The sequence below is a fragment of the Ochotona curzoniae genome, unplaced genomic scaffold (genome assembly GCF_017591425.1).
Source record: "Ochotona curzoniae isolate NIBS_2020 unplaced genomic scaffold, NIBS_Ocur_1.0 scaffold_2453, whole genome shotgun sequence".
Taxonomy (NCBI): Eukaryota; Metazoa; Chordata; class Mammalia; order Lagomorpha; family Ochotonidae; genus Ochotona; species Ochotona curzoniae.
Genome location: NW_024467094.1, coordinates 30,851,872 through 30,879,786, shown reverse-complemented (window position 1 = coordinate 30,879,786; position 27,915 = coordinate 30,851,872). Strand labels below are relative to the sequence as shown.

Genomic DNA, 27,915 nt, shown 5'->3' with positions numbered 1-27,915 from the left:
TGCCACATATATTCAGCAGCTTTGGTATAAACACTGGTCCCCAGTGGTATGTCACTTGGCCAGCTGTAAAGGGAGCATCATGGAGTGGGGTGAGGGTTAGGGTTTGGGTTAGGTCTAGGGGCACAAAGAGAATCTGGCCCTTCTCCAGCCACACTTACCCCTTCAGCACAGGAGTCCTTGCTTTCCCTGCTTAGACTGCACGGTGAATACCTGGGATCCTGTTCTTCTCTGCCTGGATGGTCCAAGGATATTCCCAGAGCCATCTTGATTTGGGACTGGAAAGGCAGCCAGGGGATGCTCATTGTGGGGTAGGGACAAGGTTGGAACTTGCAGCCTGGGATTTCAGGCTCTCAGTGTGTGGGGTTGGGGCTAAAAGGAGGGGTGGCAGGCACTGGATGCGGTTCCATATTCACTCTTTGTAAATGTTAGGGGTGATCTGTCCACAGGACTGGACAGGTTGGGGGGGCTCAGACATCACCAGGGGCACGTTTACTCTCCAGCTTCTCACTGGAGGGAAAGAAGAGCTAATGCCTACAGCCCTGGACGCTGGAACCTACTACAATATGCTTCTTTCAAACAAACAGAATTTTTTTTCATATTTTAGTTTTTGAAAATTTGTCTGTTTGAAATGCAGAGGAACAAGGAGAGATCTTCCATCTGCTAACTCACTTCCCAAATAGCTACAACAACGGAGGCTGGGCCAAGCCAACACCTGCAACCAGGAGCTGCTTCTGGGGTCTTCCATGTAGGTGACAGGTACCCACACACTTGAGCCATCTTCTATTGCCTCGCAGGTACATTAGCAGGAAACTGGATCAGAAGCAGAGCTGTGGGATAGGCATGCCAATGGTGGTTTCAGATGTCCCTGGAGGCAGCACTATTAGTAAGTTGTGGCATGCATGGCTAATAAATGAAAAGCAAAAGCCAAAGGGGTAGGCTTGTGTTGTGGTGAGTTAAGCTGCCTGCTTGTGATGCTGGCATCCCACAGCTGTGTGTAGTGTTGAATCCTAGCGACTCTGTTGCCAATCCAGCTTCCTGTTAATGTGAATGACAAGGCAGCAGAAGATAGCCCAAGCACTTGGGCCCCTGCCACCCTTGTGGAGATCCAGATTAAGTTCCTGGTTTTCCTGTCTTTAGCTTGGTCCAACCCTGGCTGGCTCAATCAGAGCTCTGCACCCAGCTTCCCCTTTTATGAGCATAATATTAGTATGGTACATTTGTAATAGCTAATGAATCAGTATCCTTAGTTTTAACCTAATGTTCTTTTTCAAATTCTCATCCATAATGCATTGCCTTTTGCTGTGGCTTGTTAGGTCGTGTTGAGTAGGTTTTTTTTTTTTTTTTTTTTTTTAAGCAGTTAACCTCAGTTTCCTTGTACTTCCCACTGCATTCAAGCACTACGTAGAACCAGAAGAGTCTGGGAGGAATGTCAGACTTGGAGGTGAAGTGGTGATGTGTATGCAATTTAGCCGCCTCAGTGTGGTCTGGGGAATACAAGGTGTGAAAATGAAAAGTCTCATAACTCCAGCAGTTTGAGAAAGATCTGGAAAGAGAAAGAATGCGTGGAGGAACGCCACGCCCTTCTAAGCCTTTCAACTGGAGGGAAAGGAAAGGGTGTCGAGAGGGAGTGAACGACCCGGTCTGTATGACGTAATCAGGCGACGCCCAGTCTCAAGCCACTTCTCCAGCTCCTGTCACCCTGCGACTCCGGTGTCCCACGCCGGGCTGTCCTCTCTAAAAGGAGAGGACTGACAAGAATAGTTCCTCAGTTTCTTCTAAGTCAAATACGACCCCAGTACAAAGGACTACAATTCCCAGAAGATACTGTGATAAGACTGGTCTTTCGTTAAATTTCTATTGGTTCATGTTTACTACTTTCAGCCAATAGAAATTGGGCTCTTTGATATGTGCCAAAATGGCTCTCCCTAGGAGGTAGAACTCGATTGTCCGGTAGGTTTAAATACAGGGAAGCGGAGGATGAAAAGAAATAGGGAATTATACTTTCAGGGTTGAAGACGATGGAAGTGGGGATGGGCGGAATCTGGACTTGGGGTGGTGGTGATCGAGGGAGGCTGCCAGAGCTCAGGGAGTGATTGACCAATGGAGCCGGCTTAACCCTTTGCTGCCCTCCTTAGTGTTTGTAATAGCCGCTTTGACAGTTCCAAAAAGGATGGATGAGGAGGGAAGCGGCTGGCAGGACCTCCACCTTGTCCTCTCCTCCGTATTTGCCTATCATCTTCTTGCCTAAAGCTGCCCTCGTCTCCTTGCTGTGGAAGCTGGCCCTGGGCACTCCCCCCGGAGCCTCATCGCTTTAGAGTCTCCATTCCTCCCACTTCAGAACGGGTCACCGCGCGTCCCGCTTCCTCGGAGTGGAATCATGAAGGTGGTAAATCTGAAGCAAGCCATTTTGCAAGCTTGGAAGGAACGATGGAGTGACTACCAGTGGGCCATCAACATGAAGAAATTCTTTCCCAAAGGAGCCACCTGGGACATTCTCAACTTGGCAGGTATCATGGGGAGTGGGCACGAGGTGCGGGAGGGATCAACCTAGCAGATCCGTAGCAGCTCAGCAGTATTCTGTCTTTCCTTTCGTAGAAGCGCTGTTGGAGCAGGCCATGATTGGACCCTCCCCTAATCCGCTCATCCTGTCCTATCTGAAGTATGCCATCAGCTCCCAGGTAAACGACACCCCCTTCCCAACCCCGAGTGCATTTTGGAGCTATATCATCTGGGTGGAATGCGGTTGTCAACTCGTACTTGGCACGTGAATTGTTTGAACAGATCGCTTTTTTGAGTTTCGGTTTTCTTGTAAAAAGAAGAATACGTTATCTGCTGTGATTTTGTTGGCCTGTTGTGTTAATACTTACACGTGCCAGATACTGTGATGCTCTGAGCAAGTGTTCGTGAGCAGTGCCTGGTCCCAGCGCATAAGGAGTGTAGCAGGTGATGCACAGATGTGTGAAGGAGTAGTCATGTGATGGGTTTATGGTAAGTGTTAGAACAGAGGGTGGACATCCAGTGTTGGGGCAGCAGGTTAAGCTGCTGTCTGCTAACCCAGCATCCTGCATGGAAGTGTAGGTTCAAGTCCTTCCCAATAATACACATGGAAATAACACAAGATGGTTCAAGTGTCCCACATTGGGAGACCCAGCTGGAGTTCCAGGCTCCCTTGTTGCAGGATGGTGGGGAGCAAGAAGGTGGATGATCTCTTTTCCTCCCTCCCTGTCACCTTGCCTCTCAAATAAATAAGGCTTTTTTTGAAGACCTGAGTACGGGGAGGACATGGGAGGGCACCTTATTCAATCTGAGCCATCAGGGGAGGCGTTTTGGGAGAAGATACATGTAAACCAAGATCTGAATGTTGACTGGGATTGAGCCAGGCAGATGCAAGCCTGCAAAACAGAGAGAAAGGCACGTGATGTTGGGTAGGAGCTGAAAGTCATTCTGTGTGCCTGGAGCCACAGTTGTGCTCTCAGGATCCATTCCGCTCAAAGACTTGCACAGAACTTCCCAGGACGTGTGTGCTGTTTGTCCCATTTATCATCTCGGAAATTAAAACCACCAAGTTTAAGGAATATTTATGATTTGTTTAAAAATAACACAATGAGATTGTTAGATGTTAATAACATTTTAATTGAAAAGAACCTTGTTTTCCAAAACAAACAAAAATTATTTGGAAAATGGTCTTGGTTTCTTTGTTTTTGCAGACCTCGTTAATGTCTGACTTTAACAGAGCACAAATGGGTTCTCCTGTCGGCCTTGTTCTATTTTGCCATAGAGGGTTTTACTCAAAGTGAGGAGAGGAATCAGTCTTGACACATCAGATATTTAGTTTGAAAACGGAAGTATTTTTTAAAACATTTATTTAATCTTAATTGAAAAGACGGAATTATGTAAACAAAAGGAGAGAACCAGAGATCTTAACATCTGCTCATTAATTCTTTAAGTGGCTGTAGTGGTTGGAGCTTGTCCAAAGCCAGGAGCCAGGAGGTTCATCCAAGTCTCCCACGTGGATGCAGGGGTGCAAGGCTTTGGGCTTGCCTCCAGTGCACTCCCAGGCCATTAGCAGGGTGGTGGGTCAGAAGTGGAGCAGCCGGGATTTAAACTCATATGGGACGCTGTCACTGCAGGTGGAGATTTAAATCATTATGCCACAGTGCTGGCTCCCAGAAGTTTTTTCTTATAGCTGCTTCTATTTGTTTATTTGAAGTATGTTTATTTATTTATTTGAAAGAGTTATAGCGCGACAAGAGGTGTCTCTTCCATCCACTGGTTCAGTCCTCAGGTGGCTACAATATCCAGGAATACGCTAAGCCAAAGCCTGGAGCCAAGAGCTCCATCTGGGTCTCTTATGTGGGTGTCTTCCCAGTTGACGTAAGCCATCTTCCACTGCCTTTACAGGCACATTATTAGGAAGCTTGTTCAGAAGTGAAGCTTGGGCAATTCAAACTGGTACTCTGAGATGGAGTGCTGGCGTCGCAAACAGTAGCTTAACCCTCTACCCCATAATACCAGCCCGAAGACAGAAGTATTTTAATAAACTTTTCAGATAATTGTGAATATTCTTTGATACTGCACTAAAATTCAACAGACTGTGTGAATCCCTGACAGTGCTAGCTGTGAACTTCTCTTGTACTTTGTTTTATTAGAACCTGTCAGTCTTCCTCTTATACTTTGATTAGATCATTTTGGCCTGCATGATTTTTGTTGCATCATCATGAATTGGTCATTTGGCAAATATTCATGACTGAGTTATATATATGTTCCAATTGCTGACAGCTTTAATTATGTCATCACGTGTCTTGGAACCTCTCCAAGTTGCTCCATTGTGCAACTTTGAGAGGGTGAGAGTGAAGGGGTAAATGATATTTTATATATATATAATTTTTTTTAAAGAAAGGTTTATTTTCATATATACAGAGAGGAGGAAAGACAGAGAGGAAGATCTTCCATTCATGGCTGGAGATGAGCTGACTGAAGCTGGGAGCCAGGAGCTCTTCCAGGTCTCCTTCATGAGTGTAAGGTCCCAAGGCTTTGGGCCGTGCTTGACTGCTGTCCCAGGCCACAAACAGGTGGCTGGATGGGAAGCAGGGCTGCTGGGGCGAACCAAATCCATTTGGGATCTCAGCACATGCAATGTGAGGACTTTATTTGCTAGGCTATGGCACAGGGATATGACAGTATCTTAATGGGCGTCTTAACTTCTTTTTTTTTTTTTTTTTTTTAGATTTATTTTTATTATTTTCTCATTGGAAAGGCGGATATACAGAGAGGAGAGACAGAGAGGAAGATCTTCCATCCGATGATTCACTCCCCAAGTGAGCGCAACGGGCCGATACTATGCCGATCCGAAGCCAGGAGCCTCTTCCGGGTCTCCCACGCAGGTGCAGGGTCCCAAAGCCTTGGGCCGTCCTCGACTGCTTTCCCAGGCCACAGGCAGGGAGCTGGAAGGGAAGCGGGGCTGCCGGGATTAGAACCGGCGCCCATATGGGATCCCGGGCGTGCTAGGCGAGGACCTTAACCACTTGCGCCACCGCGCCGGGCCCGGGCGTCTTAACTTCTAAGCTAAATGCCCAACTCCAGAGCCCAGCACAATGGCCTCGCGGCTAAATCCTCGGCTTACATGTGCCAGGATCCCATATGGGTACCAACTCACATCCCAGGTGTTCCACTTCCCTTTCAGCTTCCTGCATATGGCCTAGGAAATCAGTAGAGGATGGCCCAAGGCCTTGGGTCCCTGCCACCACATGGGAGTCCCAGAAGAAGTTCCTGGCTTTGGATTGGCTCAGTTTTGGCCATTGTGGCCACTTGGGTAGTGAATCAACGGATGTAAGATCTTTCTGTCTGTCTTCTCTGTAAATCTGCCGCTCCTTTAAAATCTTAAAAATGCCAAACTCCAAAAATTAAAAAAAAAAGATCAATTAAAAAAATTTTTTCTTTTTATACATTTTATTTTTTAATAATGATTACATGGTTGATCAGGATAGGAAGGATCGAAGTTTAGGGAAAATTGGATAAACTCATTGCTTCCAAATTTGATATTTCTTGTTAATCCTGGGGGAAGGGAAGAGACAAAAGGGGAGACCACTCATGGCTTACCACACATCCCAGGGATGAGGAACCACCACTTCGTATCAACCCAGAGTCTCAGTGTGTACATATTCCAAGGATTCTATCCAAGTGTTTTGGATAGTTCTGAAATGCTGCCGTTTTCACCAATCTGAGGATGATTTCACCCTCCCAATGTTCATTGGCTCCATTCACTAAGATTTTTTTGCTGTCATCGTTTGTTTGGAGTAGTTGTCCAGTTTGTTCTGTTATAAAATTCCTAGAATACATGTACAGCTTGTTTATATATTTATTACTTTATTTCTTTGAAAGAGCAAAAGAATGAGAGGAAGATCTTCCATCTACTGATTCACTGCCCAAATGCCGGCTACTGCTGGGGTTTGGCCAGGCCAAAGTAAGAAGCCAGGAACTCTATTCTGGTCTCCCACTTGGGTGGCCAAGACCTGAGCACTTGGGCCATCTTCTGTTTTTACAGGCACATTAGCAGGGAGCTGAATCAGAAACAGAGCTGCTGGGATATGACTCAAAACTCTGATTTGGGATACTGGTGTCACAAGCGGTGTCTTGACCTGCTGTACTCCAATGTTTTTGACCCCCTGTTGGTTGAATCCATGGATGTGGGCTCTGTCGATATGGAAGGCTAACTATAAATACCAGCTTTGCAACTTGGCAGGCCACGTGGGCTCTGTTAACACTCTTCTGTCATTATAACCCTCAAGCCGAGTGCATGCAAATAGTACATATTATTTACTAAATGAGCAAATTAATAAAGTACTGTTTAGTAAACAGATTGACAGTCTATAAATAAGTGGGCACTAACACACCTACTAGTAAGACTTAAAAAAAAAGATTTCTTTATTTTTGTTGGAAAGGCAGATCAGAGTTATGAAGAGAAGGACAGACAGAAAGATCTTTCATCCACAGATATAATCCCCAATGACCACAGTGGCCAGAGCTGAGCCAATCTGAAGCCAGGAGCTTCCTCTGGGTCTCCCGTGAAGGCACATGGTGGGCGGCTTTGGGCCATCCTATACTACTTTCCCAGGCCATAAGCAGGGAGCTGGATGGGAAGTAGAGCACCCAGGACATGAGTTGGTATCCATATGGAAAACCAGCATTTGCAAGTTGAGGATTTAGCCATTGAAACATCACACTGGGCCCTAATAAAACTTTATTAACAAAAACACACGATGAAGCAGATTTGACTTGTGAGCTGTAGTTGTCTGGCCCCCCAATTTTAGGTGATTGCAGTAATTCAGGTGAGAGATGATATTAGCATGAACCGGGAAAGTAGCAATAGAAAAGATGAGTTTGGGAGTATTTTAGTTAGTTAGTTAGTTTGTTTATTTATTCTTCTTGGGAGTGTTTTAGTAAGTCACATCCAGAGGATCTGGGGATTAGCTGGAGGAGGAGAAGGTGAGGAAGTCAAAGATAGTTTTTGAGTTCCTTGTTTGGACACTGGGTGGCTGAGGGGATCAGGAAGAAGACACTGAAAGTGGTGAAGAGTGGGTGCAGGCGAGAGCGGCATGTTGATTTTGGTCCTGTTAGACTTGAGGGACCTGCGTGGATTGTCAAAAAGAGGAGACTCAGTGGGCTGTTGAACACACTTGTCAGGGTCCTTGAAGAGGGCTAGCCTGGAACTGTTGGTTTAGAAGTCACCAGCCATGGGGTCTGCACAGTGGCTCAACAGACTAATCCTCAGCTTACAAGCCTTGACATCCCACAAGGTGCTGGTTTGTGTCCTGGCTGCTCCAGTTCTGATCCAGCTGTAAGCTTATGGCCTGGAAGAGCAGTGGAGGAGGAGGGTTCAAGTCTTTGGGCCTGTGTACTCACATGGGAAACCAGAAGAAGCCCCTGGCTCCCAGCTTCAGATTATTACAACCATTCAGGGAGTGAACCAACAGATGGAAGACCTCATCTCTCCTCTCTGTAAATCTGCCTTTCAGATAAAAAAAAGTTAATAAAAACATAGTAGTGGAAGTCATGGATCATTAAGAAAATAAACCAAGAGGCCCTAGTCATTTCTCTGAGGAACCAACTACATTTTTAGAAACTTAAACATGTGAAAGGAATCCCTCCTAGGAGTCTGGAAAGAAGGGATCAGGGAGGAGAGAAGATAAGCCAAGAGTTTGGTGTCAAGGAAGCAGAGGGAAGAGAGCCTGAGGGGCAGCAGGGAGTGGCTCCCAGCGCAGGTGCTGCTGAGCAGTCAGGTAGGATGGGACTCCACCAGGTGGTCAAGAGGTTGTTGAGGACTTTAATGAGCAGAGCCACGGGCTGGTGGGGATAGAAGTGACTAGAAGGAGTTGCCATGTGAAGCCATAGTGAGAGTCTGTGGAGAACTCTGTCCCGTGGAGGACAGCAAGTGTTTAGATGGAAATATGATGTCTCCTGGGAGCTCTTTATAAAAACAGAATCTGGGGATGTCTAAACAGTGATGGGAAAGGCAGGAGGAATAAAAAACGAGAGAGAAGTACATCCAAAGGACTGGGGTGGGCCGTCAGAATCACCGAGTTCCTTTTCCTTAAGCGTCAAGAGGCTCTTTGGTCCAGTGTGGCGCAGAGAGGGCACTTAGGAGTCGTTGGAGGTGTTGACTACGAAGAAGAGCAGAGGGGATTAGAGAGCAGCTGCGAGGTCACCCTGGGCCGGCCACATGGCCGCGGCTGCAGCGGCAGTTCCAGCCTCAGGGGTTTGTGGTTCCGAGCTTCCTCGTTGATTGAATTATTAAGACTGGAATCGGTTGAATCCTACAGTGAAAAACAGTTCACCAGGTGGAGGGTATTTTTAGGTCTCTGGAGTAGCAGAGCTCTCTTGATAGAGTTAGCACACTGTTACTGAGCAGCGTTCGGAGTTTGAGCCCCATTTAGCCCAGTCTGACTAAGAGGATCCCTGAGGACCCACCTGCAGAATTGGGGGGCTTCTGCCCTGGTAGTTTGGGGTCCATTGTTGGTGAGAACGTTCAGCTCCCCCTACAGGCTGGTATCCATTCAGGCTCAGCTCTTTGCCAAGCTCTTGCTATGGGGATGTCAGTTATAAATAAACAAACACTCGCCTGGGCCGCTGTGGTCATCCTGCCCAGGCAGGCTCCCAATTTTCTGAGTACTGTCAGACACCGGCTCTGGCTTCACAGTGCGTCCTGCCGCCAAGGGTGGGTCTGGAAGCTAATTGTGTTTAAGCCCTCTCTGTGTCCTGTTCCAGTCTCAACAGAGAGCAGCCTGTTCAGGTGATGGCTGAATTACACATGAGAAAAACCTCGCTGAGCTCAGCTTACTGAGGCTGCCTCAGCTTTCTCCTTAAATCCTTGGGGTTCCTACCCCACGAGGCTGATAAGCACCCTGACGCTGCTTTTAAACTTGGGTGTTTCTGGCCACTGATTCTATTTCATTATAATTGTCTCTTTTTCTTTCTTTCTTTCTTTCTTTCTTTCTTTCTTTCTTTCTTTCAAGATTTATTTATTTTTATTGGAAAGGCAGCTATACAGAGAAGAGAGACAGAGAGGAAGATCTTCCATCCGATGATTCATTCCCCAAGTGAGCGCAACGGCCAATGCTATGCTGATCCGAAGCCAGGATTCAGGAACTTCCTTCCGGGTATCCCACACGGGTGCAGGGTCCCAAGGCTTTGGGCCATCCTCAACTGCTTTCCCAGGCCCCAAGCAGGGAACTGGATGGGAAGTGGAGCTGCCGGGATTAGAACCGGCGCCCATATGGGATCCTGGGGTGTTCAAGGCAAGGACTTTATCCGCTAGGCCATCATGCCGGGCCCCATAACTGTTTCTTCTATAGCACTTGAAAAGTTAAAAATATTTTATAACTGAATGATTTTATATAAGGTTTAATTTTATTAGGGACTGTTTTCTTCTTATTAAATCTCCATAAAAATTTCATGTAGGGTGTAATTTCATTTAGGACATTTTTCTCTTAATCCAAATCTCCAATCTTTGTGGTTTGTGATGGTGATGAATAGCTTTTATTGACAGAAATTCATCTTAAGGTAGATTTATTTTTTAGAATGCATGTGTTTAATAGATTTTATTTATTCAAAGCAGTAAACACCTGAGGACCATATTATGTTCCAGGTCCCAGACTTGCTGCTTAGAGAAAAGGTAGAAATTCAATGCTGTCTGTGTTTCAGAGAGGCCTGCTGTGCAGGTGCAATGTCCTGGGGTATATTTTGGAAATACTCGGAGTATTTCTTTGATCAAATAAAATTGAAGATTATTGCTTGTTTTATCTCTTTACCATCTTGGATATCCTCATTCATAGTATACATTATATATAATGGCTTTAGAATTTCTGCAGTAAATTCTGTATGCTAGGTTTAAAAAATTGTTTTTAATGATTCATTTATTTTTATTGGAAAGGTAGATTTACAAAGAGAAGAGACAGAGAGAAAGAGCTTTCATCTGCTGGTTCACTCCCCAAGTGGCCTCAAGCACATCCTCTGCTGCTTTCCCAGGTCACAAGCAGGGACATGGATGGGAAGTGGAGCAGCTGAGACATGAACCAGTGCCTAGGTGGGATGCTGGCATTTACAAGGGGAGGATTAGCCAGTTGAACCCCTGTGTTGGCCCCAAAATGTTTTCTTTCTTAAAGAATTATTTTGAAAGCAAAACAAAAGAGAGAGGGAAGACAGAAAGAAAGGTGTTCCATCTGCTGATTTACTCATCAAAAGGTTGTAATGGGGCCTGGCACAATAGCGTAGCGGTTAAAGTCTCGTCTTGAATGCATCAGAATTCCATATGGGTGCTGGTTCTAATCATGGCAGCCCTGCTTCCCATCCAACTCCCTGCCTGTGGCCTGAGAAAGCAGTTGAGGATGGCCCAAAGCTTTGGGACCCTGCACCCATGTGGGAGAGCTGGTAGAAACTCCTGGCTCCTGGCTTCAGGTTGGCTCAGCTCCAGCCATTGCAGTACTTGGGAGTGAACCATTGGACAGAAGATCTTCCTGTCTGTCTATCTGCCTTTCCAATAAAAATAAATCAATCTTAAAAAAAAAAAAAAAAGATTGCAATGGCCAGGGATGGCCAGGCTGAAGCAAGGAGCTTGAAAATGCATCTAAATCTCCCATGTGTGTGGCTTGAGCCTGCAAACTTGGACCATCTGCTGTCTTCCCATGTAAATTAGTAGAGAGCTGAATCAGAAGTGGAGCAGCCAGAAAATGAACCAGTGCCAATATGTGATGCGGTCATTACAGGCGTCTTAATCCACTGTGATTAATCCACTCTCTGCATGGGAGACCTGGAAGAGGCTCCTGCTTCAGATTGGCTCTGCTCCGGTCATTGTGGTCACTGGGGAGTGAACCAGTGATGGAAGATCTTTCTCTCTGTCTCTCTCTGTAATCCTTTCTTTCCAATAAAAATGTTTTAAAAATTATTTATTTTTTAAAACAATAACAGAGAGATCCTCTGGTCTACTCCCCAAATGGCTTCAATAGCCAGAGCTGGACCAGGCTGAAACCAGGAGCCAGAAACTCCATCTTCGGAGCCAGGACGCCCTCTTGGGTGGCATAGGCCCAAGGTCTTACGCCATCCACTGCTGCTTTCGCAGGTGATAAGCTGGGAGCTGGATGGGAAGTAGAGTAGCTGGGGCATGACTGGGTCCATATATGTACATGAACCCACAGGTGAAGTTTTAGTGTACAACACCATAGCACAGGCTCCAACCCAGGTTTCAAGTTAACGTGTGTTTGCTTGTACATGCACATGGCCATAGAATGCCAGCATTTCTTTTTTTTTTTTTTTTAACTTTTTTCATTTTTTTAAATTACATTTTTGACAACCTTTACATAGCTATTTAGGGCAAAAAGGTTCAAGGGCTATAGGAAAATGGGTAAGACTATTATTTCCATATTGTTTCCTTCATATATCTGAGGTAAAGGGGGATTTTAACAGAGAAGCCTCACCCAGTCTCCTACCCCAGGTCCCTGATGTGGGGCATGCTCCGAGGGTCTTGTTCAGGTGGTTTTGATAGTTCAACAGTTATGAATTGTTGCCAGTCTCTTCACTCCAAGCATGATGAGGTCGTTGAAGAATCCACTGATTGACATAGTCCATCTTAGAGTCTCTGTTTGCCCAGTTTTTCACTACCAATGCTGTGGTGAATGGCTGAGGTGGTTGACTTGTTCTGTCCTCTGTCTTTTCATGATTAGGGTACTGAGTCCGGCAGTTCGATTAGGGAGATCCCCAAAGAAACTTTGTCTGAGACCAGATTCTTGTATGTACTAGCAAGCACAGGGCCCAGCACAGCCCATCGCCCCCATCAGCTGGTGGTTGCAATTGCTGGGTTGGTTCTGTTTCCAACCCTGTCTTCAACTGGAACCAATGGGTGTTGCAGTCTAGCCTGGTTCTGCCCAGCACACACTCGGCCCTCATACAAACCAGTGGGAGCTGCAGCCTAGTCGGAGCGACCCACAATAACCCCCACCAGACCTGCCCCCTACTCTGGTTTACCAGTATGTGTAGCAGACTAGTCCAGTCTGTCCCACATCCCATTTGGAATGCCAGCATTTCTAATCATTCTTAGGATCCTTTAGAACACGGTGGTCCATCAGAATTTGCTTCACGGGAAGTGTCTTTTGTATAGTATGTGCTGATATGTATAGTAACCACAAGCACTTGAAAGAGGCTACTGTGGCTGAAAAACTGTACTTGTCTATGTGACTTGTGATTTACAGCCATGTGAGTCTGGTGGTTCCCCCGGTGACAACATAGCTTGTTGGGGGCAACTTAAGGAAGTACTGACCTAGAGTGTGTGTGTGTGTGTGTGTTTAAAGATTTATTTTATTTTTTATTGGAAAGTCAGATTTACAGAAAGGAGAGACAGAGAAGAAGATCTTCCATCTATTGATTCACTCCCCAAGTGACCGCAAAGGCTGGAGCTGTGCTAGTTTGAAGCTGGAAGCGCAGAGCCCCTCTGGTTTTCCCACATGGTGCAGGGTCCCAAGGCCTTGGGCTGTCCTCAACTGCTTTCCCTGGCCCAGGGAGCTGGATGGGAAGCAGAGCTGCTGGGATTAGAACCTGCTCTCATGTGGGATCCCAGTGCACACAAGGAGAGGATTTTCACCTCTAGGCTACTGTGATGGGTCCAAATGTGGTTTTTGTAAGTCATTCTGCAAATGTTGGAATTGTGGCAGTCACTCAAGAGAAATGCCTTTGTCCTCAGGGAGCTGCCAGTTTAGTGGAGGCTGCTGGTAGCCTATTTGGTGAGAGGGGTGGTGAGTCAGTCGGTGCCCACATTTCACCCTTGGGTGGGAGGTTGAAGTTGGCCAGGGAAGGTGTCACCAACATATCCTGCAGGAAAGGCCTGGTGCAGGACAGCTCACTCCCTGGCTGCAGGCACAGGTGCCATCTAGTCAGTGCATAAAATGCTCAGTAGTTGTCCTTGCCCAGTGAAGCCGCTCTTCGCCACAGAGGTTGTCAGAATTGAGCACCCCACTCCTCGCAGCCTCGGCCCACTGGTTACCAGACTTAACTTACTGTAGACAATGAATACCTTGGCACCTTTTCACAAATTATTTTTTTGTGTGTTTGAGAGGGAGAGAGAGTAAGCGAGTGTTCAATCTCTTATTCACTGGTTCACTCCTTGAATGCCCAGAAAGGGGCTGTGGGTGGGGGTGCTGGGCTGCGTCAGGCCGAAGCCAGAAGCTGGAAACATAATCCAGGTTTCCCACGTGGCCTTCGCGTGCTGCTTCCCAGGAGGCTCTGGAATCAGGGGCAAGACAGGGTTGACTCACACTACTCTAGTGTGGGACATGGGTGTCCTAAGCACTGGACTAAATGCTTGCTGCAACGTGACACTGTCAAGCAGCCCGATCCATCCCCTTTATGCTGATGTTCTATGCAGTGGGCTTGTCCGGCGCAGGAATGAGGCCAGGCGTAGTGTCAGTCTCTCTTTTTAAGTGGATCAGCCTGGGCTTCTCCAAGGGGCTGAGGTCTTGGAATAGCTGCAGCCCTTCAGCATCCCTGATCGCATTGCTTGACTGTGGGGGAGACCAGTTGTCTGAAGGATGTTTTACTTCCTCCCTCAGATGGTGTCCTACTCCTCTGTCCTCACAGCCATCAGCAAGGTAGGATCCTGGCCACTTTGGAGCTGAGTGGGGGGCAGGGGACCAAAGGGTATGTGATGGACAAGCCCCACCTCCCTGACTGCTCTGGTTTAGTGACCTCACTGAGGTTGGAGAGGCCATGGCAGTTGCCTCCAGCCAGCATTGCTGGACATCCACTGAAAGGGGAAGGTCTGGGAAGTGGGCCAATTTTTGACAGCAAGAGGATGCTGTGTCCCAAACCTGGGGTTGGAAGAGAGAGATGCAAGAGTCTTAAGTGGGGCCGTAGCTCCCTGGGTAAGACCCAGGGGGTAGTGTCTGTCCCATGCATTCTTCCCACAGTTTGATGACTTTTCCCGGGACCTGTGTGTCCAAGCACTCCTGGACATCTTGGACATGTTTTGTGACCGGCTAAGGTAAGGGTCTGTTAGTGCAAAGGAGAGATTCTTGGCCCTTGAACCCAGAGCAGCGCTGCAGGTCCCTGCGTTCCTTCTTTCTGCCTGCCCATCCCTCCCGAAATCCCCCTCCCTGTCTGTGCATTCCCTTAGGACAAGGTGCCTCTCCTCTACTCTGAGTTGCACATGTGACAGGGCTAGATGTCTGCCCCGGGGCTGTGCCATCCTCCCTGTGCACTTTCCTGGCCAGGGAGTGCCAGGGACGCTGGCATGTTGGCTTGGGTCGGATTTCAGCCCTGGGAACAGAGACAGATTTTGCGTCCTTTCCCGGTAGCTGTCACGGCAAAGCAGAGGAGTGCGTTGGGCTGTGCCGAGCCTTGCTCAGCGCCCTCCACTGGCTGCTGCGCTGCACAGCAGCCTCTGCGGAGCGTCTGCAGGAGGGACTGGAGGGAGGAGGCCCAGGCGCCGGAGAGAAGCAGCTTGCCATGTGCCTGCAGCGCCTGGAGAAGACCCTGAGCAGCACCAAGAACCGGGCCCTGCTGCACATCGCCAAACTGGAGGAGGCCTGTATGTGCCCAGATTCCCCTATGTCCCCCATAGCTGGCCCTCTGATTGGTAGGGGAGAGGCAGGCTGCCATCAGACTTTTTTCCAGTTGGATCTGAAACATTCCCACTTCCTTTTTTCTCTCCCCATAAGCATTGCATACATCCCAGGGACTTGGGCTGTATGGCACCCAAGCCAGTCAACCAATAGGTATTTATTGAGCAATAGGTATTTATTCACCATGCCAGGTGCTGAGGGTGAGGTATGGGGGCCACCAAAGCAGCATGTGGCAGGACCCCTGTCCTCAACATGCATGTGTGTGGCGGGGAGTGAGCCCAGGCCATCACATGCCTGGAGGAAACTGGAGGATGAGATAAGCATAGCATCCACAGCATCTGTTCCTTTTTTTTTTTTTTTTTTAGATTTATTTATTTTTATTGAAAAGGGTAGATTTCTTTTTCAAGATTTACTTGTTTTTATTGGAAAGTCAGATATATATAGAGGAGGAGGGACAGAAAGATCTTCCGTCTGATGATTCACTCCCCAAGTGATCGCAATGGCTGGTGCTGCACTGACCCAAAGCCAGGAGCCAGGAGTTTCTTCCGGGTCTTCCACAAGGATGCAGGGTCCCAAGGCCCTGGGTCATCCTCAACTACTTTCCCAGGCCACAAGCAGGGAACTGGATGGGAAGTTGGGCCATCGGGATTAGAACCTGTGCACATTTGGGATCCTGGCGCATTCAAGGTGAGGACTTTAGCAGCTAAGCCACTGCGCTGGGCCCGAAAAGGTAGATTTTCTTCAGAAAGAAAGAGATACAAAAAGAAAGATCTTCTGTCCTCTGGTTCACTCCCCAAACAGCTACAACAGGTAGAGCTAAGCCGATCTAAAGCCAGGAGCCAGGAGCTTCTTCTGGGTCTCCCATGCACGTGCAAGATCCCAAGGCTTTGGGCTGTCTACTACGGCTTTCCCAGGCCCCAAGCAGGGGGCTGGTTGGGGAGTGGAGCAGCCAGGACATGAACTGACACCCATATGGGATTCTGACGCTTGAAAGAAGAAGCTTTAGCTAGTTCAGCCATCATGCTGGACCCAGCATCTGTTCTTGTGTGTGTCTCTGTGTCACTTCTCATCTGGAGGCAAATGACTTGTTGCTTGAAGGCCAGGGCCAGCCGGTGGTGCCACGCTGACTCAGGCTTAGATGTTAAATGTTGGATGCTCCCAGAGCCTAAGAGTAGACGGATCACCTGCTGGCAGGGCCCACTCTGACTTCTGGCAGTGGGGTCAAAAGACCACAGGCCTGCTAATAGCCAGGGCAGCTTGGGAACCCCTGCTAAGGCTTTCTTGTTTCCCCATAACAAGAATGCCAGAACAGGTGATATCCAAATCTTCAAGACCTGGCTTGGAGCTTCTCAGAAGATTAGTGTATTTATTCTCCAAGTGTACTTGGTTGGTTTTGAGAAGTCTAGGGAGATAATTACTGCGGGGTGGCACTGACCGTTCCGGCCAAAGTGCTCGGTGAAGGGTTTTGCTGGCTGCAGAGTGGATGAGTCCTCAGTTCTGAGAGTCACAGGGCTTGTCTTTTTCTTCCCTCTTGGCTGCATGGGTCATGGATTAGTTGATGCCCTTGTCCACCATTTGACCCTCTGGAGTTATCGCTAGGATAAGTGACTTAGAACTCAGTAATGTAGTAGAGACCATGTGTGCTGGCATGTCAAGAGAGGCATTAGTGGTTTAAATGAGTTTGGTACATTGTTAATGAATTGAGGCTTGAGCAGGGGCTTGAAGGATGGAGTGCATGTGCGTGTATTGTAGGGGTGCCTTCCCAAAGCAGGGAGCAGAGGGCGGGGCCCAGAGGAGAGGTGCTGGATACGGCCAGCAGTCTTGGAACTGGACGTCGAGTGGCGTGGAACAGCCACACAAGGCTGGCCTTTCCCACGGGCTTAGTCCTGCAGTCATTTGTGGCTGCCATTCCTGCTCAGCTGTGGACTCTGGCGTGCCACCTGTCCCCCTTCCCTGCTATTCAAGCCGTCTCTTCTACACACGGTGCATGCCATCTTCCAGCCCCTGGCCTCCGCGTCATCCTCAGGGGAAGCCTCCCTGCGTGGCTCTGTGGGCCGAGGGATGCTTGAGTCCTTGGAGCCAGACAACCCCCACCACCCATCGTGTTTCTGTGTTTCCTGTTCCCTACCCCCAGCCTCCTGGACGGCCATTGAACACTCTCTCTTGAAACTTGGGGAAGTCCTGGCCAATCTCAGCAACCCCCAGCTCCAGAGCCAGGCTGAGCAGTGCAGCACACTCGTTAGGAGGTAGCCAGCTCCTGGGGTGTTGGTGGGGAAGGGAGGGAGAGGATGGGTCCTGGGGCACAGGTGACATTCTCGCCTTCATGTGCCATACAATTGTCCCCTGTGTGTGTATGTCCCCTCAGCATCCCCACAATGCTGTCTGTGCACTCAGAGCAGCTACACAAGACCGGCTTTCCTACAGTCCATGCCGTGGTCCTGCTCGAGGGCACCATGAACCTGACAGGCGAAATACAGCCCCTGGTGGAACAGCTGATGATGGTGAAGCGCATGCAGGTGGGAGGGGGCCCAGTGGCTCCCCTGAGCCTGGAGGTGGGGGGGCTGGAGCAGGGACAGGAGTCTCCTGTGTCCTTGGTAAAAAGGGAGTGCCAGGGACAGGTGCATCTGTTCTGACCTCTGACCCGGGGAGCATCCCTGCTCTGTCCCTAGAGCCCAAGAAGGATGCAGGGGTGGGGGGCATGTGCTCAGGCCTCACCCTTGCTTTCCCCACAGCATATCCCCACCCCGCTCTTTGTGCTGGAGATCTGGAAAGCCTGTTTCGTGGGGCTCATCGAGTCCCCTGAAGGCACGGAGGAGCTCAAATGGACAGCTTTCACCTTCCTCAAGGTACCTGGAGGCCACCTGGGTCGCAGGACAAACAGAGGCACCCGGTCCCTGTTGGCCCCTCCGCCAGCTGGGCGCCTGGCCTGCAGGTCTCCCGGCACCAGCACCCATTGATTATGTTCTCTGAAAGCCCCAGAGCTATATTTAGCCCACTTGGCAGGACCGTGATTTCTCGCCACAGGGTGCCGTTTAGCTTGAGCCGCAGCCAGTGTTGTGCTGGGCAATTCCGAGAGCCAAGGGATGCAGGCCTCAGTCTTCCTTGAAGCTGGCGTCCCACCTTTGTGCATGGCATTTCCTTCTTGTGCTGGCAGAAGCAGGTGGTTCCCTGTATCCTGTTGGGCATCAAGCCCTTGGGCGCCTATCAACTTTCTGATTGGGCTCCAAGGATGCCTTCCCTTCTAGTTGGGGACGTTGTTGCTCCGCTGCCTGGAGCCGGGGCTGGAGCGGGGCTGGAACCGGGGCTGGAGTGGTAGTAGGGAAGTGATCTTCCTGTTTCTCTCTTCCCCGGTGCCCTTAGATCCCACAGGTGTTGGTAAAGCTGAAGAAGTACTGTCACGGGGACAAGGTGAGTATGAGGAAGGAGACACAGTACAGAAGTGGGTGGAAAAGCAAGGGCCAGGGAGGCCCGCTCAGACCCAGGCTGGGCAGGAGCCTGTGTTCTCTGCCTTGAGGAAGGCAGTAAGCATGTGTGAGGGTTGGGGGCCCTACTTGCATCCTTACACACGCACCCCAGCTCCCGACAGCAGGCCGCCAGCCAGGGAGTTAGTGGTGGGCAGGTCACCCGGCAGGCTCCTGCATTTGACAGAATGGCCCTGTGAGCCTGCATCGAGAGCTGTGGAGCAGCAGGGGAGCTGGAAGCCAGCTGCAGCTTCTGACTGTTTGTAGGACTTTACCGAAGATGTCCACTCTGCTTTCGAGTACCTGCTGAAGCTCACTCCCCTGTTGGACAAAGCCGACCAGCGCTGCAAGTACGAGTGCCCCCGCTCAGCCCTGCTCTTCTGGAAGGTGCTCTAGGCTCTTGGCCTGCTGGCTGGGCCACAGAAGTCTCAAGGGACACTGTCTCTTTGTCTGCTCCCCTTGGCAGGGCAGGAAGCAGTAGCCCTGAGTTGCTGCAAACCCAGAGCCCCACTCCTTTCTCTCCGGACTGTCCTCACCCTTCAAAACCTTGTCCCTCCAAACTCCCTGCTGGGAGCCCAGTTGTCCCCTCATCATTTTTCCTTGCAGCTGCGACTGTACAAACTTCCTGCTCACAGAGTGTAGCAAGCAGGGGCTGCTGTCCGAAGCCAGCGTCAACAGCCTTACAGCTAAGCGGTAAGTGTGTGCACCTAAGGGCCTGTCTGTCTCCTGGTGACTGGGCTGCTGGTGTCTGTCCCCCTCCTGTCTGAAGTTTAGGTTGCCAGGGACTGGGACCATGCCCCCAGAGGACAGGGAATAGGAGGAAAAAGATCACACTCAGTTTTTCGGAACACAGTTTGGTGGTGTGTGTTGATACTTTTTAACCCATACCTTCCACTGTGGCCAAAATAAGAATCCCACATCTGCCTTTAATCTCCAGCAAGCTTTCAAACTAGAGGCAATGGTTGATGACCATTCGAGGCAATTGCTGAGCCAAATCTGCTTTCTCAAACTTTGCCCCGGTCCCTGAGGCTCTTGACAGCTTCCAACCCTCTCTGTGCCCCTGCTTCTGGGGTTAGACTAGGGAGGGTCAAACAGCTGGCCACGTTCCTCTTCTCTCTTCTCGGCCGACTGGTTGTGACCACAGCACTGAAGACCGGGAACAGGCACCCCAGCTGAAGTCAGGAGAAAATGCCAACATCCAGCCCAATCCTGGGCTGATCCTGCGGGCAGAGCCCACCGTCACCAATATCCTCAAGGTGAGCGCGCCCTTCGCTTGCTGCCAGCATCTGCTCTTGCCTCTTCGCCGCCGCCCCTCTACTTCCAGATCAATAACCGAGAGCCACAGAGCTCTCTGGTGCACTTTTCACACACAGTTGCTCTGGAAGTGGAGGGAGAGAAAGGCAAGGGCAGCTGGCCCTGCAACCTGACGTTTGTGCCTTTTGCTTGCTGGCCAGGCACCTATGGTGGGGGTCGGCGAGACCCTCCCAGCCGTGGCCACTCCAAACCTTTCCTCTGCCCCGCCCCACGATGTGCCGGTGTGTGCTGATAGATTTTGAGAGTGACATCCAGGTGGAGGTCGGAAGGATGGCAATAATGTGAACCGTGATGTGCCAGTTAATGGAGACATGCCACAAGAGAAAATGTAGCCAGACCATTTATCTGGAGGGTTCTTCTGTATTCTTTCTGGATTTGATTTCCTGTCCCATCTCCAGACGATGGATGCAGACCATTCCAAGTCCCCAGAGGGGCTGCTGGGAGTCCTGGGTCACATGCTGTCCGGGAAGAGTCTGGACCTACTACTGGCTGCCGCCGCTGCCACCGGAAAGCTTAAATCCTTTGCCCGGAAATTCATCAAGTGAGGAAAACTGAGCTCCTGACTGTGTGGGAGGTGGACGGGGGCTTGTGTGTAGGGAGGAGTTGGCAGAGCAGTGGTGAGGCACATGGGCCAGGGCCTCCTAGGTCAGAGATACACTGGCCAAGGCGAGCATTCCAACTGGAGGCCTCAGTGGGCGGACTCGGCCCTTTCTTCCTCAGCATAGTAGCCTAGTATCTAAATCCTCTGCAACCTTGCAACCACCGGGATCCCATATAGGAACTGGTTCATTTCCCAGCTGCTCCATTTCCCATCCAGCTCCCTGCCTGTAGCCTGGGAAAGTAGTAGAGGATGGTCCAAAGCCTTGGGACCCTGTACCCATGTGGGAGACCTGGAAGGAGCTCCAGGATCCTGGTTTCAGATTGGCTCAGCTTCAGCCATTGCGGCCACTTGGGCAGTGGCCATCAGATGAAAGATCTTTCTGTCTTTCCTTCTCCCTGTAAATCTGACTTTCCAATCAAAAAATAAATGAATTTAAAGAGATTTATTTATTATTTATTGGAAAGGTAGAGTGACAGAGGGAAATGGAGATCTTCTACCCACTGGTTCACTCCCCAAATGCCCACCACAGCAGGGGCTAGCAACTCCATCCGGGTCTCCTGTCGCAGGCTTAGTCTGTTACTCAGGTTCTGGTGACGGCAGCACCCCCAGCGCCTGCCCATTGCTCTTGCCCTGGTTGATGCCAGCTGTTTCTATTCCTTCCGCAGCTTGAACGAGTTGAATGAGTTCACAACCCACGGCAATGGAGAAAGCAGTAAGTCAGCTGTGCGGCCCGTGGCAGACCCCCATGGACATTGGGAGGGGGGCTGGGGAGAAAAGACGGGATGAAGGCATCCTGGGAAGGCAGTGTCTGTCCTCCTCGCTGAGCTATGACTGACAGGAGGTTTTGCGGAGGCTTGGATGAAGATGGTGCAGGGGATAGAACTCTCCTAAAGCTTCCCCCTCTTGTTTTCCTGCCCCCCATTGTGGTTCAGCAGGGATTAGGGGGAAGGAAGGGTCCAGAAATCTTTGACCCCAAGGAAGGAATGATGTTCCCCTGAGACTCAAGAAAAGGATTCTGAGCCTTGGCTTTGAGGGAGCCACTTGATCCCTGACCTTCCTGGGTAAATCCTGGCGCTCTGACTTAGCCAAGGGCTCGGGCGCTGTCCTGGGCTGAGGCCTCAACCTCGCATCTTCTTGCAGCCAAAGCGGCCTCCGTACGTGCCTTGCTCTTCGATATCTCCTTCCTCATGCTGTGCCATGTGGCCCAGACCTATGGTTCTGAGGTGAGTGTGATGGGAGCAGGTGGGACTAAGGGGTGCCCAACGAGTGGGGCAGAGGAATAGCCCAGAGCTCTGTCCTCCCCCAGGTCCATCAGTCTCCCCAGCCAGTTCTACTGGCCTTAGATCAGGTGATCCCTATGGGCAGTCACAGCCATGTCCTAGAAGGGCCGCTAGGTGGCAGCACAGTCCCCCGTCAGCCTCTGGCTGACCCGTTTGTCCTAGTTCTCTAGGGTAGGGGAGAAATTGCAGTGTGACAGGGAACTGGGGTACAGTCTCTGGCCCACTTTGTGCTTCTCCCTTCCCTCTCTCACAGGTGATTCTGTCCGAGTCAAGCCCAGGGCAAGAGGTGCCCTTCTTTGAGACTTGGATGCAGACTTGCATGCCCGAGGAGGGCAAGATCCTAAACCCCGAGCACCCCTGCTTCCGCCCCGACTCGACCAAAGTGGAGTCGCTGGTAGCCCTGCTCAACAACTCCTCAGAGATGAAGCTGGTGTCAGTGCCTGGGCAACCCCTCAGAGGGGAGGGACAGGGTCAGGGCCTCTTCCCAGGACCCCTGCCCTGCTCCCCGTGGTGATTCTCCTCCCTTGCCACCCCCTGTAGGCAGATGAAATGGCACGAAGCCTGCCTCAGCATTTCGGCGGCCATCTTGGAAATCCTCAATGCCTGGGAGAACGGGGTGCTGGCCTTTGAATCCATCCAGGTAGCCCTGCCTTTCTCGCGGCCTCTGTTCCCAGGACTCTCAGCTAGTTATGGATTAGCTTGTTATGTGAACAACATGACCCTGGACTTGGGCACTCCTGTGTGATGTTGACCATCCTGGGACCATAGTCTCAGCCCCTCCTTCCCCAACCAGTGGCTCTGGGAGAATCCCGTCCATCGGGGAGAGGTGTGGAATGTGGGAATGTAGCCCAGACTCGGCCCACTGCACCTAGCTGCCCACGGAGGCCCAGGGAAGGGATGACCCAGGAGGGGCAGACAATAGCTGAGTCACCCTTGTCCCTGCCCCCAGAAAATCACCGATAAAACATCAAAGGCAAAGTGTGCAGCCTGGCGGTGTGCGCCGTGGCTTGGCTCGTGGCCCATGTCCGGATGCTGGGGCTGGACGAGCGGGAGAAATCACTGCAGATGATCCGCCAGCTGGCGGGGCCACTCTACAGCGAGAACACCCTGCAGTTCTACAACGAGAGGTCAGTGCCGCCCCCACCCTGCCAGGAGGGCATGAGAGAGCTGCCCCGGTGCCCCTCACCTTCCCAAACATGCCTTCTTCATCCATTTCCTCACATTCCTTCTGCCACCCATCAAGGCTTGAACCATACTTAGCCCTGCTCAGGTCCGGAGATTGAGTGAGTTCAAGGTGTTCGGGGTGGCCCTGCTGGCACTCACGATGTTGTGGACTCTGTAATCACGGCCCGCACATCTCTGTGCCACGTGCGGCTTTCGGCACACACCGTGTGCTGGGGGTGCTGCCTCCAAGCTCCACAGTTCTGGGGAGCTGGCTTGCCACCGCCCAGAGGGCCGGTCGCAGCTGGCTGGCTCTCTAGGAACTGAGTCCATCTGCAGGCCTGCACCCCCACCCACTGGCCTGGGATTTCCTGTCTTGGCCCCAGCAAGTTCAGCTGTGTTGAATTTGCCGGTGTTGGTTCATTCCCCCCAGCCAACAAGTTGTTTGCTTTAAAATTGTGGCAAAAACCATGTACTATACAGCCTTCCCCCCCACTTCCCCGTGCGGCGCAATTACGCGGACTATTGCGAAACATCTCCAGAACCTTCTCATCCTGTGGATCTGAAACTGCCGCTGTCTGGCAGCTGGCATGCTGTATTCCCTCTCGCCGCTTTCCATACCTCCTGTCACTGGCATTGGGCAATGTCAGCCTGTTTATGTCTTATTTCCCTCGGTGCTGTGTCCTCAGAGTTGATCCATACTGTGGCATGTGACAGGATTTCCTCCCTTCCTAAGGCTGACTAAGACCCCTTCGTGGGGCTCTACCGCGTGCTGCTCCCAGTCCTCGCTCCGTGGACACTGAGTTGTTTCTATCTCCCTCTTGGCTTTTGTGAACACAGTCGGGGGCGGGGGCATTCATCAACAAATCAGTTTATTGATGAATAAATAAAGATTGGTTGACTGATGTGAAAGGCAGAGTGACAGAAGGAGACAGAGATCTTCCATCTGCTGGCTCACTCCCCAAATGTTCGCAACAGCTGAGACTGGGAACCCCATCTGGGTCTCCCACATGGGTGGCAGGGACCCAAGTACTTGGACTGTCTTTTGCTGTATTTCCAGGCAGATAAGTAAAAAGCTGGATTAGAGGCAGAGCAGCAGGGAGTTGAACTCCAGTATAGGGTGCTAAGTGTCACGATCAGCAGCCCCACCGGTCAGTTCTGAGTGATGACCAGCAGGGTAGCCATTGCGGACGTTTGAGAAAGGACAAGTAGCAACAACAACAAAAAAGCTAGAATGACGTTTGGGGAGGGTCTGTGACATCACATCTTTTATGTTCCCTTTACCTTGTTCTCTTTTTCCTTTCCTCCCCCGTTGTCCTCCCACAAGTAGTGGGACTTTGGTTGCCCTAATCCCCCCCTAAGCACAGCAGTCCCTGGGTGGGTGAGGACTAGTGCCAACCTGGGGCTCCCTGGTACAGATCAGGGCACGGCCCTGGAAGTCCTACCGGCTTTTCCAGTATCACCCAGCATTCCAGAAACAGTTGGCCTGCAGAACTGAGTCTGCTGTCCCAGTCAAGACCCGCATGGAAGATTCCTGGATATACTTTTTTTTTGCCCAGCTACTGAGGGCCGGGAATAGTGGTATGGGGCAGCCCAGGGGCTCTGTCCTGGAAGAAACTGTTTACCTTGGGAGGAGGCCAAGGCTAGGCGGGGACCCCCCAAGCACTGGCTCAGGGGGAAGTGATTATGTTTATTTATGTCAGAGGGTTGGCAGGGCCCAGCCCGGGGGTGGGGAGGTTGGAGGGGGAGTGTGGTGCTGGAGCTGTGGAAAGGAGGGAAGGAGGGAAGGCACTGCTCTGTGGCCTCGAAGGGCTTGGTGCCTGGCCAGGGAGAGCTCCGCCAGCTCCGCAGGGGGTTATCTCCAGCCCCAGGACCAGATGAGGCCTGTTCCCCAGGAATATTTCCGTAACCCTAGTTGAGGGGGAAAGTCTGGCTGAGATGACGCCTCCCCTCCCCACCATGGCGCCCGACCCATCCGTCCTCTCCACCTGCCCAGGGTAGTGATCATGAACTCCATCTTGGAGCACATGTGTGCAGATGTGCTGCAGCAGACTGCCACGCAGATCAAGTTCCCATCCACGGGCGTGGACACGATGCCTTACTGGAACCTGCTCCCCCCCAAGCGGCCCATCAAGGAGGTGCTGACAGACATGTTTGCCAAGGTGCTGGAGAAGGGCTGGGTGGACAGCCGCTCCATCCACGTGTTCGACACCTTGCTGCACATGGGGGGCGTCTACTGGTTCTGCAACAACCTGATCAAGGTACTGGGCTACCACGTGGGAGCCAGGCATGTGGGTCGTGGCCACGGGCGTCTACAGACCCAGAAAAGGCTGCAAGAACACCTGAGCAGGCCAGACTCTGTCCTGGCTCTGGCTCCCCAGCTCTCAGGCTGGCCCAGGGGCAGCTGTGGTCAGCTCCATGGGGGGAGCAGCACAGTCCTGGCCTCAAGGAGCCGCCTGTGGCAGCAGTTCCGGCCAGAGACTGTGGTGCATGAGGAGTGGGAGGGGCATGCGGTGCGGGGCCCCTCACCTGCTCGCCCTGCGGCCCATCTAGGAGCTCCTGAAGGAGACGCGCAAGGAGCACACGCTGCGGGCTGTGGAGCTGCTCTACTCCATCTTCTGCCTGGACATGCAGCAGGTGACCCTGGTCCTGCTGGGCCATATCCTGCCCAGCCTGCTCACCGACTCTTCCAAGTGGCACAGCCTCATGGATCCCCCTGGCACTGCACTGGCCAAGTAGGACTTTTTCCAGAACCTGCCCAGCTTGAAGACCCCATCCCTCCACTCCACCCACCACCCAGACAGTCGTGCAGCCCAGTCTGGGCCCACCCTGGAAGCTGGGCAAATGGGGCTTGGTCAGTGGGGACTAGAAACTCTCCCTTGAGCCCCTCTGATTGGTCCTCTTTTCCTGGAACCCTTGGCCAGGCTTGCTGTGTGGTGTGCACTGAGTTCCTACTCATCCCACAAGGGCCAGGCATCCTCTCGCCAAAAGAAGAGACACCGTGAGGACATCGAGGTAGGGGCTCCTGCCCACCTGCCCGTGTGCGAGTCCAGCAGGCACTCCTGGAGCATATGCCAGAGAGGGGCGCCTTCTCATGCTGGAGGCCTCAGCCATGGTCCGCCGTCTTAGTGCAGTTTTATTTGGGTCTGGCTGGGCATCATTTGGACAGGTGGCTCAGGGGTTGCCCTCAGTCTGCACTTCCTGAGGGCCTGGTCCTCCCCGGGGTGGTGAGGCTGGATAGCTGTGTGGGCACAGACACGCAGGACTGTGGGCAGCAGTCCCAGCCCCACAGTGGCCACTTTACCCCTTAGGACTATAGCAGCCTGTTCCCCTTGGACGACACACAGCCGTCGAAGCTGATGCGCCTGCTAAGCTCCAATGAGGACGACGCCAATATCCTTGCAAGCCCCAGTGAGTGAGGCTGGGGGGCGCATGCAGACCCCACCTCAGGCACACCTGCCTGTCCAGTGGGGACCAGGGCTGGGTCTGTTTGTGCCCTTCCGCATTAAGCTCCTCCCTCCCCACTTGCCACAGGATCAAGGGGGTCACAGGCCTTTTCGGTAAGGTTACTGCCTCGGCCATCCTGTGCCATTGACTCACTCGCTCTGCCCTTCCTTCCTCCCCCTGTGACATGCCCTGTGGCCTGCAGCAGGTCCAGGCTGGGGCTCGGGCTGCTGCCCGCTCTTCCTGCCCGCTCTTCCTGCCCTGCTTCCCACGCTCCTCCCCCAGGGTTCCTGGGGAAGCTCCTTCAGTGCCTTTCCATTTTTCCTCTTTTCGGTGAGACTAGAAGCTTCTCTACAACTTTTTAGGGACTTAGGGACCCTGTGGCCTCCAAGCCGTGGGCTGGTTGACTTAGCACATCTGAGTGTCACTGTGCTCATGGGCTGTGAAGGAAGCACGGGACTTGGCCATGGCCCCTGGGGTTCCTACTGGCATTCCTACTGCCTTGTGCACTCCCTTTGGGAATTCCCCTGTCCTAGCGGTGCCTAGGGCTTCCCTGGGTCCTGTGTGGGTCAGCTGATACCCGGAGGGAGGAAGGGTGAGGCTGTTGCTGGCAGAGGCACTCGAGACTGTGATGGCCATTTCCCCAGTGTCCCCTCTGCTCTGTCCCACAGCGGACCGCTCCATGAGCAGCTCCCTGTCAGCCTCCCAGCTGCACACGGTCAACATGAGGGACCCTCTGAACCGAGTCCTGGGTGAGTACCCCCTGCTGCTCTGAAACCCAGGGGCTATGCCCGAGGGAGCCCCTCTTCCTCAGGGAGGGTGAGGGCACAGCGGCTGGGCGAGGCCCCCATCCCCCACGCCCCTCGCATCCCTGCTCACTCGGTAAGCGTGAGCGCCGCTGGTCCCCAGGCTGCCTTGCCATTTCTTTTCTTGCATGTTCCCCTCGATCCTGCTCATTCCCACGTAGGGGCTCTCAGCATCACCTCCCCGCCCAGACCCTGACCTGTCCCCAGTCCCCCACAAGCTCTGCTCCTCTCCCTCCTGCACAGCCAACCTTTTCCTGCTCATCTCCTCCATCCTGAGCGCGCGCACCGCTGGCCCCCACACCCAGTTCGTGCAGTGGTTCCTGGAGGAGTGTGTGGACTGCCTGGAGCAGGGCAGCCGAGGCAGCATCCTGCAGTTCATGCCCTTCACCACCGTGAGTGTCCCCTTCCTCTGCTGGAGTAGGGGGAGGATGGGCTCTCCTTGCTGCGGCGACAGCACCCCACCTGAGGAAGGCGGGGAGCCACTGGTGCGTATCTGTCTGTGACAGGTCTCGGAGCTGGTGAAGCTGTCGGCCACATCCAGCCCCAAGGTGGTTCTAGCCATCACGGACCTCAGCCTGCCCCTGGGACGCCAGGTGGCTGCCAAAGCCATTGCTGCACTCTGAGGGCTTCGAGGGGCCGCAGGGACACCTGGGAGGGCGGCGGCCCTAGGCGCCCAGGAGGGGAGAGTGAGGGAAGGCGAGACCTGGTTGCTCATGTTCCTGACAGTTTCCAGATCTTTCTCCC

At 51.9% G+C, this 27,915-nt stretch overlaps 1 protein-coding gene and 1 non-coding gene across 2 annotated transcripts; both read left to right on the top strand.

The window, feature by feature from the left end:
- Positions 1–1,889: 1,889 nt before the first annotated feature.
- On the top strand, positions 1,890–27,915 carry MED24 (mediator complex subunit 24). Its single transcript, XM_041000860.1, is given in 27 exon segments — positions 1,890–1,950; positions 2,251–2,507; positions 2,596–2,678; positions 14,094–14,132; positions 14,451–14,524; positions 14,838–15,070; positions 17,239–17,350; positions 17,470–17,620; positions 17,837–17,950; positions 18,465–18,512; positions 18,833–18,915; positions 19,172–19,258; positions 19,710–19,821; positions 20,278–20,420; positions 21,146–21,192; positions 21,621–21,703; positions 22,014–22,192; positions 22,301–22,400; positions 22,710–22,721; positions 22,724–22,887; positions 24,918–25,182; positions 25,475–25,656; positions 25,846–25,936; positions 26,233–26,332; positions 27,037–27,117; positions 27,415–27,563; positions 27,678–27,915. Coding segments are annotated over 26 exon segments (2,979 nt in total). The 5' UTR covers positions 1,890–1,950; positions 2,251–2,377; the 3' UTR covers positions 27,795–27,915.
- On the top strand, positions 21,448–21,546 carry LOC121170583. The gene has a single exon (XR_005886009.1). It is a non-coding gene; the product is annotated as a small nucleolar RNA SNORD124 (small nucleolar RNA).